The sequence below is a fragment of the Bos taurus genome, chromosome 9 (genome assembly GCF_002263795.3).
Source record: "Bos taurus isolate L1 Dominette 01449 registration number 42190680 breed Hereford chromosome 9, ARS-UCD2.0, whole genome shotgun sequence".
Taxonomy (NCBI): domain Eukaryota; kingdom Metazoa; phylum Chordata; class Mammalia; order Artiodactyla; family Bovidae; genus Bos; species Bos taurus.
In genome coordinates, this window is record NC_037336.1 from 69201562 (window position 1) to 69217692 (window position 16131).

The window sequence follows — 16131 nt, forward strand, 5'->3', positions numbered from 1 at the left end:
CTTGGGAAATCAAACACTAAAACAGTTTGTGCCTTCAAGGGGAATTGCCTAGCAATCCAGTGCTTAGGACTGCCTCTACAAGTGGAAATTTATGTCAGTTTCACAAAGTAAAATTGATGCTCTGGTATTAGGCAGAAAGGGAAGGGCAGACAGTTCTTCAGCATGTTTCTTGGTTGCCTCCAAAAATAATCTTACTGCTAAAGTGGCATATTTTAAGCCCATTCAACTGTTGACTGTGGATTTCTTTTTTTGCAGCTTTTAGTTTATTGCTTATTGCAATTACTCATGTTTAATTCCAGAGGAGGCAATGGTGACCCACTCCAGTACTCTTGCCTGGAAAATCTCATGGACAGAGGAGCCTGGCAGGCTGCAGCCCGTGGGGTCGCTAAGAGTCGGACACGACTGAAAGACTTCATTTTCACTTTTCACTTTCATGCATTGGAGAAGGAAATGGCAACCCATTCCAGTGTTCTTGCCTGGAGAATCCCAGGGACGGGGGAGCCTGGTGGGCTGCTGTCTATGGGGTCGCACAGAGTCATGACTGAAGCGACTTAGCAGCAGCAGCAGCATGTTTAATTCTCAGCTATTAGATGACCAACTCCTTGAGAAAAAGACTTGTCTATTCACCTGCACACCCTCAGAACAGAGCAGACTTTAGCGGAATCAGTTCATAATTACTATGGGCATGGGCGTGCAAACCAAATATCCAATTTGCTAGAATTATTTTGCGACCAGGATAATGAGGTTTATGACTTTTTGTGTACGGTTTTAATGTCAACTATTATGACTGAGGTCCTTGCTTCATCTCCATTTTAGGATGTATTCAAGATAAGTGTTGTCTCTCGTAAAATAGGCTACATTAATTTGTTGAGAGACACACCTGATTTTCTTACTGCAAGGTTTCTTTGCACTTAAAAGAAAACTCCAGTTAAATTCTGATCTAAAGCTGAAAGTCTGAAAAAAAAACCCCAAGTACTTTTCTTTCCATTTTACTCATATTATTGCTTCAATCTGCAAATACAAGTAGCTGTTTTCCATTTAATTTCTAGGCATGAAACCACTGTTAAAACTTTGAGACTGCCACAATTTGGCTTTTTCCGCCCCCCCCCTATAAAGCAAGGTGTCGTTCCTGTATATAACTCCCTCTTCTCAAATATTCTGTAATCAGAATTCTATGTTTTGAAAACTCTTTGCAAAACTAAAAACATGGATCCTCAGGAGACTCCAATCAGGGAATGCTTTCAGTCAGCGACCAATCTCACCCCTGGAAGCCTGGGATGGGAACGGCAGCACTACTGGAGATAATTCGGCCCGGCCAAAGACCGCAGAGTGCCCCTCCCAGGAGCGGAGGCGGGGTCCAGGGCGGAGGCGGGGTCGGGGGCGGAGCGTCGCCGCGCAGAGAGGAGGCCCCCGCCCTCCCCGCAATTGGCCTGCGTCGCTCGCAAGAATCCGGGTACTGCGGGTGCATCGGCTCGGCCCTTTCCGCTGGTTCTGGGCGCCCGGCCTGGGCATGCAGCTACTTCGAGGACTGCGGCTCTGGGGGCTCGGCGCCTCTGCAGGTCTGGTCGCCGCGGCCCGAGCCCCGGGCGCCAGCCGCTACCACCGCCCTTTGCCCCGCCCCCGCGCGCCGCGCGCCAGTCCTCCGCCCCGCCTCCGTCCCCTCCTCGCCCTTAGCCCGTGGTCGCAGCGCCCGGCAGTCGTCGCCTGCGGAGACCCGTCGCCCGCCAACGCCGCCTGCATGGAGCTCCCCGGAGCTGGTGAGCTCGGGCGGGCGGTGTGGGGCGACTGGAGTTTGGGGGCGTGGGCTCGGGTCGGCCGCCGGGAGGGCCCGGCCTTGCCGCCCCGCCTGCGCCCCCAGCGCTTGGAGCGCGATCCCACGCCCGCCCTGCTCTGGGGCTCCTCTCCCCCGCCTCCGCGGAATTCGGTGTAGCCTTAGGGAACCCGGTACCACCCGGTATGATCAGTGCTGCCTGTCAGCGAGTGTTTTTGTTAATGCACGCACTGTTGGTGCGACGGGAGGCCGGGAGTGTGAACCCATTCTAAGTTTCACTTTTCTTTCCCGATGATCTTCTAACCTTTTAGAAACTTCTTGCCGACACATACCCTCTGACGGTGTTTGTGTATCAGCAAAATCTAGAAAAAGCTCCGTTTTTATACTTTATCACAAACAAAGGCTTGAACCACCGCACTTAGGTTTTCCTCGTAGGATTTTATTCTCGGTGTGGAAGTGACCTTTCTAAATTGGCGCCAGATCTGCAGTAGGGCTCAGAATGAGTTTCCAGTTCATGTCCGCATTTACTGTGAACTGATGTTGGTGGGTAGAGCGAGTTAGGGGTTGGACTTTTGGTGAAAGGCACCGACAAGCCAATTAGAGAAAAGGTGCTCTTCTATGAAGGAAATGTCAACCCACTCCAGTATTCTTGCCTGGAGAATCCCACGGACGGAGGAGCCTGGTGGGCTACAGTCCACGGGGTCACAAAGAGTGGGACACAACTGAGAGACTTTCAAGTATTTTTCATGTGAGATTTTTGAAATATAAACGCATGAAAATGAAAGTGAAAGTGAAGTCGCTCAGTGGTGTCCGACTCTGCGACTCCATGGACTGTAGCCTACCAGGTTCCTCTGTCCATGGGATTCTCCAGGCAAGAATACTGGAGTGGGTTGCCATTTCCTTTTCCAGGAGATCTTCCCGACCTAGGATTTGAACCCGGGTCTCCCGCATTGTAGGCAGACGCTTTAGCGTCTGAGCCACCGCATAGATATAAAGAGCATGAAAATCTTAAAATGTTATGTAATTGTTAACTAGTGTAAATATGTTTACAATTGTTGAGGGAATTAAATGATGAAGACCTTGGGAGGTCAATGCTGACGATGGGAATTTTTGAGATGCAGTTATAAAGGGAAACTTGTCAGTGTCAAAGAGAAGGGTTTCCCACCCCAGTTCCTTCAGTGTGTGGCCTTGGAATTGAGGATGCGGGTAGCATACTTTTAAGATGTTTGTGGAGTTTAATGCCTTTTTACATTGCGTTTCAGATATTATTAGCTTACTTTGTCCATTTCTGGCTAGTAATTTGGGTTGTACTTTTGTTCCTTTTTTCATAATGTGGAAACCAAAGCATGGAGGTCAAGTGACTTGTTGACAGCTGTCAACATTTCTCCAGCTGTAAGATGTTTCTATTTTTAGTAGCTAGGCCAGAACTGGCATGGATGATGGAACTGACCCTTTCCACTGATTCTTGGGAACTATACCAACTATATATCTATTGTTTAGTTGCTAAGCCCTGTCAACTGTTTTTTGACCCCATGGACTGTATAGCCCAACAGGCTCCTGTCCCTGGGATTTCCCAGGCAGGAATATTGGATATACCTTCTTGGGGAATATACCTACCTAGTAGAGTGAGTAGAAGAGAATTTTGCTTAATAAAGTTGTGCTTTGTTATCCAGATAGGAAACTTACAATTTGTGTGAGGAAGGGCAGACTATTCTTTTTTCTTCTGTTGGTTTGTCTTTGATGAAGTCATTTGTGTAAGTACACATGTATTTGAATATTACTGTATACTTCATGTACAATTTTATAATGTATTTTAAACATACGCCAACATCCCCTGGATCATCAAAAAGCAAGAGAGTTCCAGAAAAACATCTTTTTCTGCTTTATTGACTATGCCAAAGCCTTTGACTGTGTGGATCACAATAAACTGTGGAAAATTCTGAAAGAGATAGGAATACCAGACCACCTGACCTGCCTCTTGAGAAACCTATATGCAGGTCAGGAAGCAACAGTTTGAACCGGACATGGAACAACAGACTGGTTCCGAATAGGAAAAGGAGTACGTCAAGGCTGTATATTGTCACCCTGCTTATTTAACTTACATGCAGAGTACATGATGAGAAACGCTGGGCTGGAAGAAGCACAAGCTGGAATCAAGATTACCAGGAGAAATATCAATAACCTCAGATATGCAGATGACACCACCCTTATGGCAGAAAGTGAAGAGGAACTAAAAAGCCTCTTGATGAAAGTGAAAGTGGAGAGTGAAAAAGTTGGCTTAAAGCTCAACATTCAGAAAACGAAGATCATGGCATCTGGTCCCATCCCTTCATGGGAAATAGATGGGGAAACAGTGGAAACAGTGTCAGACTTTATTTTTTGGGGCTCCAAAATTGCTGCAGATGGTGACTGCAGCCATGAAATTAAAAGATGATTACTCTTGGAAGGAAAGTTATGACCAACCTAGATAGCATATCTCTTTTCAGCAGAGACATTACTTTGCCAACAAAGGTCCGTCTAGTCAAGACTATAGTTTTTCCAGTAGTCATGTATGGATGTGAGAGTTGGACTGTGAAGAAAGCTAAGCGCCGAAGAATTGATAGTTTTCAACTGTGGTGTTGGAGAAGACTCTTGAGAGTTCCTTGGACAGCAAGGTGTTCCAACCAGTCCATTCTAAAGGAGATCAGCCCTGGGTATTCTTTGGAAGGAATGATGCTGAAGCTGAAACTCCAGTACTTTGGCCACCTCATGCGAAGAGTTGACTCATTGGAAAAGACTCTGATGCTGGGAGGGATTGGGGGCAGGAGGAAAAGAAGACAACAGAAGATGAGATGGCTGGATGGCATCACCGACTCGATGGACGTGGGTTTGAGAGAACTCCTGGAGTTGGTGATGGACAGGGAGTCCTGGCATGCTGCGATTCATGGGGTTGCAAAGAGTGGGACATGACTGAGCAACTGAACTGAACTGAAGCATATGCATTAATTGTTTTCTTATAAAAGTAATGATTCTATTTGAAATATTTGAATAGCAGAAATGTATTGAGTACAACTATGTCAGCTTTTTTGTATATAATTATACACATAGTACAAGTGCATATGCATTCTTATATCCCCTCTTTAAAATGAAAATGCTCTTCTTAACCAGAACAGATACCAGGCAGATATCTGGGTGTATTATATTATATAAACTGTGTATATCATAATATAAACTGTGTATGTGAACTTTCCAGCAGTGCTGTTGCTGGCAGGTTTTGGGGGTTGAGTAACTGGATTCAAATTCTATCCCCAAGACCTGTAACCTGAGGCAAGTTGCTTAATTGGCTAGTCTGTGAAAAGAGTTTAATATTACCCTTATAACATGGTTAAGGGAGTTACCATCTTCTGTAAAGTGCTTCCAGCAATGCCTGGCATAGACACTTGCTCAAATGTTAGATATTGTTGTTATGCTAGTAGTGGTTAACCAGTTTTACCTCTTTTGTTTTTGGCCACACCATTCAACTTGTGGGATCCTAGCTGCCATACTAGGGATCGAACCCTTACCCCTACATTGGCATCTCAGAGTCTTAGCCACTGAACTGCAGGGAAGTCCCCCTCACCGTATCTTTACGGTATTAATTCACTTAGCAACATTACTCTTACTTGGATTTGTACAAAAGAATTTTAACAATAGTTAAACCAAATTTTAAATACTCACAATGATCAATTTATAGTTTAAGTCCTTTATTTCAAGGTTGGTTATGATTTTATTTATTTCTGGCTATGCTGGATCTCTTGTTGCACGCAGACTTATCTAGTTGCAGAGAGCTGGGGCTACTCTTCCTTGCGGTACACAGGCTTCTCATTGCAGTAGCTTCTCTTTTTGTTTAGCACAGGCTGTAGGCACCTGGGCTTCAGAAGTTATGGCGCACAGGCTCAGTAGTTGTGGCTCATAGGTCCTAGAGAGTACAGGCTCGGTAGTTGCTGCTAGCAGGTTCTAGAGCTCCAGCTCAATGGTCCTAGTGCAGGGGCATTGTTGCTTGTGGCACATGAGTTGAGTTTAGTTGCCCTGAGGCGTGTGGAATCTTCCTGGACCAGGGATCAAACCCATGCCCCCTGCATTGGCAGGCAGATTCTTACAAAACTGTACCACCAGGGAAGTCCGAAGGTTGGTTATTTTAAGGCAATTTTTCCAAAACAAAAATTTGTACTTCTGTAAAAGAAAATATCGTTATGATTGTTGTTCAGTGGCTTGCTTGGGTGTGTCTGACTCTTTGCTACCCCATGGACTGCAGCATGCCAGGCTTCCCTGTCTTTCAACTATCTCCTGGAGTTTGCTCAAACTCATGTTCATTGAGTCAGTGATGCCATCCAAACATCTCATCCTCTGTCGCCCTCTTCTCTTCTGCCTTCAGTCTTTCTCAGCATCAGGGTCTTTTCCAGTGAGTTGGCTCTTTACCATTGAAGATATTAAAGAAGTCATTTATTTCATTCTGTTATAATCCTCTATTTTCATATATCAGACCTTTAAAAACACACTCCATTAAGAATATGGCTTACAATACACAAGATAATAAATATTCATCATAAGTTATAGTTAACATAAGCCAAATAAATTTTTATTGTAATTTCAGTAACCTTTAATACTATTTACAAACACACACCCTACACACAGGCACACACACATACCTATTTTGTAGATAAAAGCAAAAAACAACAGCTAAAACCTTTTTATTGCTGATTTTTTTAATATCAACTAGTCATGTTCAACACCAAAATCAAAAAAATTAATAGTACACTCTTAATAATGCATAATACTTTGGCATCAGGTGTCAAAGTATTGGAGCTTCAGCTTCAGCATCAGTCCTTCCAATGAATATTCAGGGTTGATTTCCTTTAGCATGAACTGATTGGATCTCCTTGCTGTCCAAGGGACACTTAAGAGTCTTCTCCAGCACCACAGTTCAAAAGCAGCAATTCTTTGACACTCAGCCTTCTTAATATTCCAACTCTCACATCTGTACGTGATTACTGGAAAAATCATGACTTTGACTATAGGGTCTTTTGTTGACAAATTGTTATCTCTCTAGGTTTGTCGTAGCTTTCCTTCCAAGGAGCAATCGTCTTCTAATTTCATGGCTGCAGTCACCTTCCGCAGTGATTTTGGAGCCCAAGAAAATAAAGTTTGTCACTGTTTCCATTTTTCCCCTTCTATTTGCCATGAAGTGATGGGGCTGGATGTGGATGTGTTTAATTCATATCTGCCAACCTTTGCCAAAACACTGGAGCTTAGAGAACTGGAGGAAGTATTTCAGATTTGAGCCCTGTTGAGAGACATTGTTCTATAGGATGACCATAGAACATGGAGTTCCAAGAGTTACTTGCAAGTGGTATTCTCTTATTGCTGAGTTAATAATTCATGCAACACCATGGACTGTAGGCCACCAGGCCCCTCTGTGTATGGGATTTCCCAGGCAAGAATACTGGAGTCGGTTGCCATTTCCTTCTCTAGGGAATCTTCCCAACCTAGGGATCGAACCTAGGTCTCCCACAATATGGGCAGATTCTTTACCAAGTCTGAGCCACCAGGAAAGCCTGTTAATAATTAATATCTACAAAAAGGTTTTCAGCTATTAGGTAATTTAATAGAAAAAATTTTGTGTTTCAAGTTCTAGACTCTTGTTGATTTTGACATACCATTGCATTCAAGAATTTTATTTATTTTTTAAAAAATGTAAAAACCTTTAAACATTTTATTTATAGTGTTGTGTAAGCTAAGTGATTAGTGATGATCTTTTCAGTGTAGGTGCATTTGCCCCAAATATAGGTAGGTATTGATTTATTAAAACTTTTGTTTAAATATAAGCTGTGTATTTTTCAACACAAGTGTAAAAATAGAAAGGAAACATTTACTTGTTCTCACATATTTCAATAGCTGTGAATAGATTCATGGTAAACTAACACTTGTTGAACACCTGCATGCCAGGCACTCAAGCTTAATAAGGTTTGAACTGTAATATAAATAAATAGCATTATTAAGAGTGTACTATTAACTTTTTTGATTTTGGTGTTGAACATGACTAGTTGATATAAAAAAATCAGCAATAAAAAGGTTTTAGCTGTCATTTTTTGCTTTTATCTACAAAATAGGTATGTGTGTGTGCCTGTGTGTAGGGTGTGTGTCTGTAAATAATATTAAAGATTACTGAAATTACAATAAAAATTTAGTTTTTTTGGCTTATGTTAACTATAACTTATGATGAATATTTATTATCTTGTGTATTGTAAGCCACATTCTTAATGGAGTGTGGTTTTAAAGGTCTGATATATGAAAATAGAGGATTATAACAATGAAATAAATGACTTCTTTAATATCTTCAGTGGTAAATTAATTGTTAGTCAATATATAGAATAAAAATTATGTAAGTATCCCAGGGTTTTGTTCAATTCTGGGTCAGACAACGTTTGTGTCTAAAAGCATGGAGGGTAATGTTATGGGGAGACCACCAGCTGGTAAGTTTAGCAAATTGACTTTATCAGTTTAAACAGACACCCTTTTCCCCTAACCTCCTCCTGAGGCATATGATTGTTCTACTCATAATAAGAAAACAAAACAAAACAAAAAAACAAGGACCAGGTGTGAAATGTCACTCTAGTATTAGTACATGTCTTTGGAAGAGCTATCAGGGAAACTATAAGATCTTTTTGCTTTTAACCACTGAATTTCTAGAAAAGCATATTTAGAGCTATGTATTTTTAATGTGTGAATTTTAATGTTTGAATTTCCCATGTTAATATGGAATGAAAAAAGTTTTTCAATCTTTTCATAAGGAAAAATAAAAGTCAGAGCTTGTACAGATGAGAATACATAATTGATGTTGTTAACAAATAAACATGGTAGAGATTGCCAAAATCTTGTTGGCTTGTGTTCAGAAGTTATGTGAAAAATGTAGTTTTGAAGTTAAGAAAATGTGTCTTATAAAGGATCTTGAGGTTTGTTGATTAACTCAACTTTAATCCTGAGTTAAGTACTGTGCTTCAGGAAATTATTAAAGTTGTTTAACATAAAAATGGGTTTATAGAAATTTAGCATATGGTATAACTAAATAAGTAGTTTACAGTATGTTTGAATACTAATTTTACCATTTCTTAACAGATGTTAATTTATATTGAGTTCAGTTAGTTGAGTTGCTTTAGCTTGCCGCCACTGCCGCCAAGTCGCTTCAGTCGTGTCCAGCTCTGTGTGACCCCACGGACTGCAGCCTACCAGGCTTCTCTGTCCATGGGATTCTCCAGGCAAGAACACTGGAGTGGGTTGCCATTTCCTTCTCCGTGCTTTAGCTTAGGATATGAATTAAAAAATAAATAAAAATAATACAGTTTTCTTTTTGTTATGTTATAGGGGTGAATTCCAATGAATGTGAAAGTGTATCAAGCAAACAAGAAATGTCAGAAGAATTTGAAGCCAACACCATGGATTTTCTGGTGGATTTGCCATTTGCTACCATAGATATTAAAGATGATAGTGAAAGTAAGTACTTTATTAAATAAATATGTGTTTAGAAGCAGTGAACAGTAAACTTAGTGATATATATATATTTTTTTAATAAATTATTTTACCTTAAGTATTGTTATGTTTTTGAGTTTGGGTTGTTAATTAATAATTGTTTGGCTCCATAGTAAAGAATCCGCCTGCCAATGCAGGAGATGTGAATTCAATCCCTGGGTCAGGAAGATCCCTTGGAGAAGTAAATGGCAACCCACTTCAGTAATCTTGCCTGGAAAATCCCATGGACAGAGGAGTCTGGTGGGCTACAGTCTGGGGTTGCCAAAGAGACGGACACGATTTAGTGACTAAACAACAGTAACAACTCTCAAGATGATCGTAATCATTAACTATGAACTAAGGTTAAGTTAGATGATAAGGTTAAGTTAACCTTAACTTAAATCAAGGTTCAAAACAGAGTCGTTCAGTGAGTTTTCTTTCTTTCAGTCATAGGTCTTTCCTAAATGGGGCATTCGGTTCTCCTCACTGAAATGATCATAATCCTTATTTTACCTCACTGAATTCTAAGTCCAGTTTTGTAATTATTGTAGATTTTAGAGATACTGGAAATCACCATGTTATTATGTACTCATTAGTTAATACTGTTAAGTTGTATGTTAAAAATACTTCAGATCTTAAGTATTTTAAAGGATTGATTAAAACCTCATTTACTTGAAAAAAAATTTTAACAGAAAAATGTATGTCAAATAAAGATTGAATCTTAGTATTTGGTCTAGTAAGTGATTGTCTTGAGTTGGTTTTTAAAAAAGTGTAAATTGTCAGTTTTTAAAAAACTGTAAATTGTGTCTTGTATTTCTCTGTAATTTATTGGAGAAGTCTGTAATGTTTATTCCAAATTGTATTATTAAAGGACTTGAGGCAAATATTTATCCCAAATAAGAAAAAATGATTGGTGCCTGGCAAAGGATGTAAAAGATAAAGCTCAGTTAGTAAATAAATGTATGGAAAATTATTCAATTTAATAAGTATCAAAGGATGTACATTAAAATATGATTGTAACTTATCAGATTGGGAATATCATTTGAAAATAATACTCTGTGATTTTAGGTTATTTCTTTGTGGCTTCTGACAGAGTATTGTTGTAGTAGTCCTTTTAGAATGGGGTTTATTGGGATCTTAAGAAAGGGGTGACAGGATGAGATGGCTGGATGGCATCACTGACTTGATGGATGTGAGTCTGAGTGAACTCCGGGAGTTGGTGATGGACAGGGAGGCCTGGCGTGCTGCGATTCATGGGGTCGCAAAGAGTGGACACGACTGAGCGACTGAACTGAACTTAACTGAAGCAATGTTGATACATGGAGTGGAGTCACTCATGGAATTCCTAATGTAAGGACATAGTCTTACTTGTGGGAAGAAGTTTTATTTATAAACATGCGTCACAGTGTTTTTAAGTAGTAAAAATATTGCCAGAAAACCCAAATGTCCATTAGACTGTGGTATAGCTTATTCAGCTATACCAGTGCCTTTAGGTTACATAGTATTGAATTATATGTTATGCAGATATTTCTAGAAACTATGTAATGGGGAACATTTCAAGTCACTTCAGTTGTGTGCAACTCTTTGCAACCGTAGGGACTGTAGCCCCCTAGGCTGCTCTGTCCATGGGATTCTCCAGACAAGAATACTGGAATGGGTTCCCATGCCCTTCTCCAGGGGATCTTCCTGACCCAGGGATAGAACCTGTGGTTCTTACCCATGGCCTGCTGCATTGGCAGGTGGGCTCTTCACCACTGGGGCCACCAGGGAAGCCCACATAGCATAGAATTGCATATTATGAAAATATTTCTGAAAACATAGGGAATATTTCCTATATAAAATGCAAAGTAAAAAATCAGGGGGGAATATATGTAATGTTAGTTTACAATTGTGTAAATACTTTAGGTGATCTGTCACCAAAATTCCTAGTGATTGTGTTAAGATAGTAGGTTTCTGAACAATTTTTTTTCTTTATTCCTTTTTCTAATCTTCAAATTTTATGAACTCTTGATTCTTTTCATGAAAAAATATGATTAAAATTTTGAATTGTGGTTAGAAACTTGATTTTAAAGATGTGTGCTTCATCGATTCAGTAAACAGGGAGGTAGAGAAACTCATTTTTTTTTTTTTGATGTTATCCATCAAGATTTTACTAACAGTGTTAAACTGAGGCGGTTACAAGTGAGGGCTGAGGAGTCAGACTGTCAAGGGACAGAATTTACTCCTACACTTTCCTGTTGTGTGCTTTGAGCCAGTGTCTGGGCTCACTTTCACTATCTCAAAAATTGTATAAAATGGTAGCTATCTCATAAGATTGTTGACAGGATTCAACTAACTTATTAATAATGTAAAGTCCTTCCAATTGTGTATGGCAAAGAACTTGTCTCCATAAGTTTTTATTAATTTAATCTTACCAAAATATTTTGCCAAAATAAGTAAGAATGTGTCCCTTGAAAGCAGTATTTTATGATAATACCTTTGAGTGCTTCTAGCCCATCACTAAATGCTTTACATTTCTTTGCTTAATTCTCACAGAAAATTAGAAAGTTTTAGTAATTTGCTAAAGATTATTCAGAGTGCTTAGTCACTCCAGTCGTGTCTGACTCTCTGCGACCCCATGGACCATGGCCCGCCAGGCTCCTCTGTCCATGGGATTTTCCAGGCAAGAGTACTGGAGTGGGTTGCCATTTCCTTGTCCTTATTCAGAGTAATTCTATGAAATATAGAAGGTAATAGTCTATGTTGTATACTTAGATTTTAAGAATGGTTACTTCAGAGATTTGATGGCTTACGTAGCAAGAAAAAGAATATAAAAGCAAAATTGAATTCACTCATTGTTTTGGCTAACAGCAAGTATAAAAACAGTCAACCAACAATAACAGATGGGCTACATTACATTAATTTCTCTCATAATTCATTTCCTTGTAGTTTTTTGAGAGAATTAAAAAGCCTTTAAGAAAATTAGATAATTTACATTAAAATGACACACGTGGTGCTTTAGGTAAAAAAGAGTCAATGCATGGATGAGTTACAGCCTTTGTCAACAAGACCAGATTCATTAGAGCACATTAAAATGGCTACTGAAATCATTATGAAAATTAACAAGTATAATAAATTAAATTTATGGGATGGGTTTACAAGCTTTACTACAACTAATACTTTTTTTTCTGCTGAACAGTGAAAGTTACTCTAAATAATCCAGAGAAAGATTCAGGGCACATGGCCAAAGCTTTCTACATTTTGCTTCTATTGTCATTGATCTTTAATGTTTTAATTGTAAACTTGATGTTACTCGAATACTTTGCTCATTGTCTTTTCGTATGAATTAAATAAAAGTGTTGGTCACTCAGTTGTGTCTGAGTCTTTGTGACCCCATGGACTGTAGCCCACCAGGTTTCTCTGTCCATGGAGTTCTCAAGAATACTGGAGTGATCGTTCCCTGTTCCAGGGGATCTTCCCGACCTAAGGAAAATAAAAAGATAATATTAAATTGTATTTTAGAACTTAGATTATGATTTAAAAGTTATAAATAAAATGAAGTTCAGTAAGGAAAAAAGGGATTTTATACCCTGGCCATACAAATAAACCTGCTAATGAAAGGCATAGAAGATATGCAAACAAGTGTCTAGCAAGTTGACCATAAATCAGCAGGACTCACTGAAATAGAAAAACACAAGCATACTACTTACAACTGTAAATTAAACTGTACTATAACAATAAATACAGGATTATTTCCCCCCTTTATTTGTCCAGCTCACACCAGATTATTTTAAACTTTACTCTGTCTGTGATGTCTAACAAAAGAAAAAATTTAGATAATCCAGTTCAAAGGAAAGCTTAGTAGTTATTGATAAAAGGAAGCTAAGGGAATTTAGAAAAACGCTGTACTTTATTTTTACCAAGAGGTTGTATTCTGAACTGGGGGCTTTCAGGTGTATCATTCTCATGATACCGGAATTGTTAGAACTATTATAAATTGTAACTATTACCTTCAGAGATTATGATTTTCCTTCTCTGAATATCTGCAAAATGGACTTATGGAACATTTGAAATGGCAAAAATAAGTAGTTACAGACAGGAGGACTCTTTAGTTTTAAACAGGTAAGCTATAAAACAACTTAAAATACTGAAGACTCAGTGGTCTGTTCCTCTGCTTAGTACTGTTTATATTGAGTAAAATACAGCAAAACTATGTCTTATGTTCAAAGTAAGAAATAGATTTTGCAGTAGATTTTGCAGTGCCACCCGGTATACATATATATGTAAAAAACTGAAATTTCACAAAGTAATACTTACGTGTACCGGAAGCAGGGTACTGTTTACCATTCTGTGATTTTGTTTTGCTTTCCTTTCCATTCCAATCTGTCCATTCCAGTTATTGAAAAGTACTTTTAAAAATTATCTTCTCTGGTGATTTCATAACCCACTAATGGTTTGCAGTTTGAAAAAAGAAAAGATAGACTATAGGTTCTGGATTCTCTTTCTACTGTGTTAATTTTGAGATGAACTAAAGGTTATAACATCAACTGGATTATTAGTTTGGCCACCGTTCTTTATTTAATTTCTGCATCTCTTGTGTCTCCTGCATTGGTAGGCAGATTCTTTACCAAATTGCGTCACCCCGGAAGCCCAGTTTCAATATAAAATATCTTAATTAGTACAGAGGTAATTAGCAGTTGGCTCTGTTATTCTAGATCACAGATTATATTAAAATTGGTTTGCTTTTCTTGAGTACCAGTTTACTAACAACAGATGGAGGTGGGCTTGGAATGTATTTAGAAGTAGATTTAAAATATGTGGTACTTCATTAGCATATTATATTGTGGCTTCTGTTTAAAGTTAGTTTGTTTAGTTCATGTTGCTACAAAGTAAGGACTGTTTCTTATATGTATCTGAACTTACAAGCAGCTCAACATATTTGATTTTCCAAATGAAAAAAGCTGCATGGAAATAAAACCCAGGGGCATCCCATGAGGCAATTCATATACTGCTCATACTTGACAGGTGGTGCTAGTGGTAAAGAATCTGCCTGCCAATGCAGGAGACACAGGACACAGGTTTGATTCCTGGGTTGGGAAGATCCCCCAGAGGAGGAAATGGCAACCCACTCCAGTATTCTTGCTTGGAAAATCTCATGGACAGAGGAGCCTGGGAGGCTTGGGTCCATGAGGCTGCAAAGAGTTGGACGTGACTGAGCATACACACACAAGACAATGTGGATGAGAGTGCTGTGAACTTATAAAAGTTCTGACAAGCTCACATGTATAAAAGAAGCTAATTTATATTTCAAATTTGTATTCTCTGTGAAGGTACGTCATTTTAACTATATTAATCATTATGCATGTTGTTGAGAAGTGTAATAGAGAAACGGTTGCACAAACAGACCAGTTAATTCTGTCTTAACCTGTAACAATACAGTCAGACTTATTACCCAGATCACCTAGTTCTTAATAGACCTGTCTTCTACGTCTCCTTCTAGGGTTCACACATATGTTGATCCTAGAAAGAAAGCATGTCTGTTCCCACAAATGCTTAATTTTAAAATTTTAAACATTTTCTACTATTTTTCTTAGAAGTTCTCATTAAAATATTATTTGCAACATTCATTTAAAATTATTTACTATTAATATTTCAAAGAAAAACAGAATAAGGACAGTTTCTTCTGCTCTTTGATTTTGTTCATAGTAGTAACTACTTATCTAGAACCACAAGAGGGAAGCAATTTGTTCCAGTGGAAATTACGCTAGAAGGAGAGCTTTGAAAGGTCTGGATACCAGGTTTGACTCTGTGACACTGAGCTGTTTTTAAAACTTTTTTTTCTCTTCTGTTCATTGTATGTAAAATAAGGAGTTTAGTTAGATATGCACAGATCTTGTGCTCTTGGTCACCATGGTTTGTTAGAGCTGATCTCAAAGGTGAGACCAACTTCATAAGACTGAGTCTAAGGCAAAGTACTTCCTCCTCCTCTGCAAAATTATACCTCAGAAGATATATATTTGCAGTTTACAAAGTCCCTATGAGGTACTCTACTGTTCAAGAAGACACAACCTGAAATATAAACTAAGGGTAGTTTTCCATGCATCTGGAAGCCCTTGATAGAATCTGTTAAAGAAAAAAAAAGCATTTCACATTGATTTGAAAATTATTTCTAGGAGTATAGTTTCATAATAAGAATTGTTGGTTGTTAGAAATGTCTTTTGAAGATGACTTTAAAAAAGCGTGGTAAGTGTTTGTCAAGTTAGGTGTGGTTAAGGACTATTTTTTTTTCTTTAGTTGTTTATTTGTTGCTGGCTGATACTTTTGTGAAATATATAATAAAACATTAATTATTAGAAAAAAACATTAAAGAAAAAGATCTGCAAAACAGAAGCCAGAATTTAACAAACAAAATTACTTTGCCTACTTGCTCTGAAAGTTTATAAAGCATCCTCTCAGTTTTTGCTAATTGTTTATAGTGTGACATTAGCCAGAAATTGAACTTTCAGTGGCACTGCTGCAAGTGATTTTGTTGTAAAAGTTAGGAATATACATATTACAGGATGGAGAAACAATGATTTTTCCTAGCATCATGAAAATTGTGGCAAGGGGAAGAGAATGGTTGTTAGTTATACTTCAGATGAGGGGTTAGTGCACCATGGCACATGGGCCAGATCTAACTATCTGCTTTGTAAATAAAGTTTTATTGGAAAACATTTGTACCCATTCAGCTGTGTTTTGTCTACAGCTGACTTGGGTAGTTAAGACTGTATGATCTGCGAGGCCTAAAGTATTTATTATGAAGTCTTTTACAGAAGAATTTGTCAATTCCTATTTTAGATTTGAAAATGACAATTATG

At 38.7% G+C, this 16131-nt stretch overlaps 1 protein-coding gene across 2 annotated transcripts in view; it reads left to right on the plus strand.

Annotated features, from left to right (window-relative positions):
• The first annotated feature begins 1423 nt into the window (after window positions 1-1423).
• Window positions 1424-16131, plus strand: part of AKAP7 (A-kinase anchoring protein 7) — a 122823-nt gene continuing 108115 nt past the window's right edge. The window contains exons 1-2 of one of the 2 annotated variants that reach the window (XM_010808551.4): window positions 1424-1757; window positions 9152-9280. In XM_010808551.4, coding sequence (XP_010806853.1) covers window positions 1511-1757; window positions 9152-9280 — 376 coding nt within the window. In that variant the 5' untranslated portion in view covers window positions 1424-1510. 2 annotated transcript variants of the gene reach the window in all.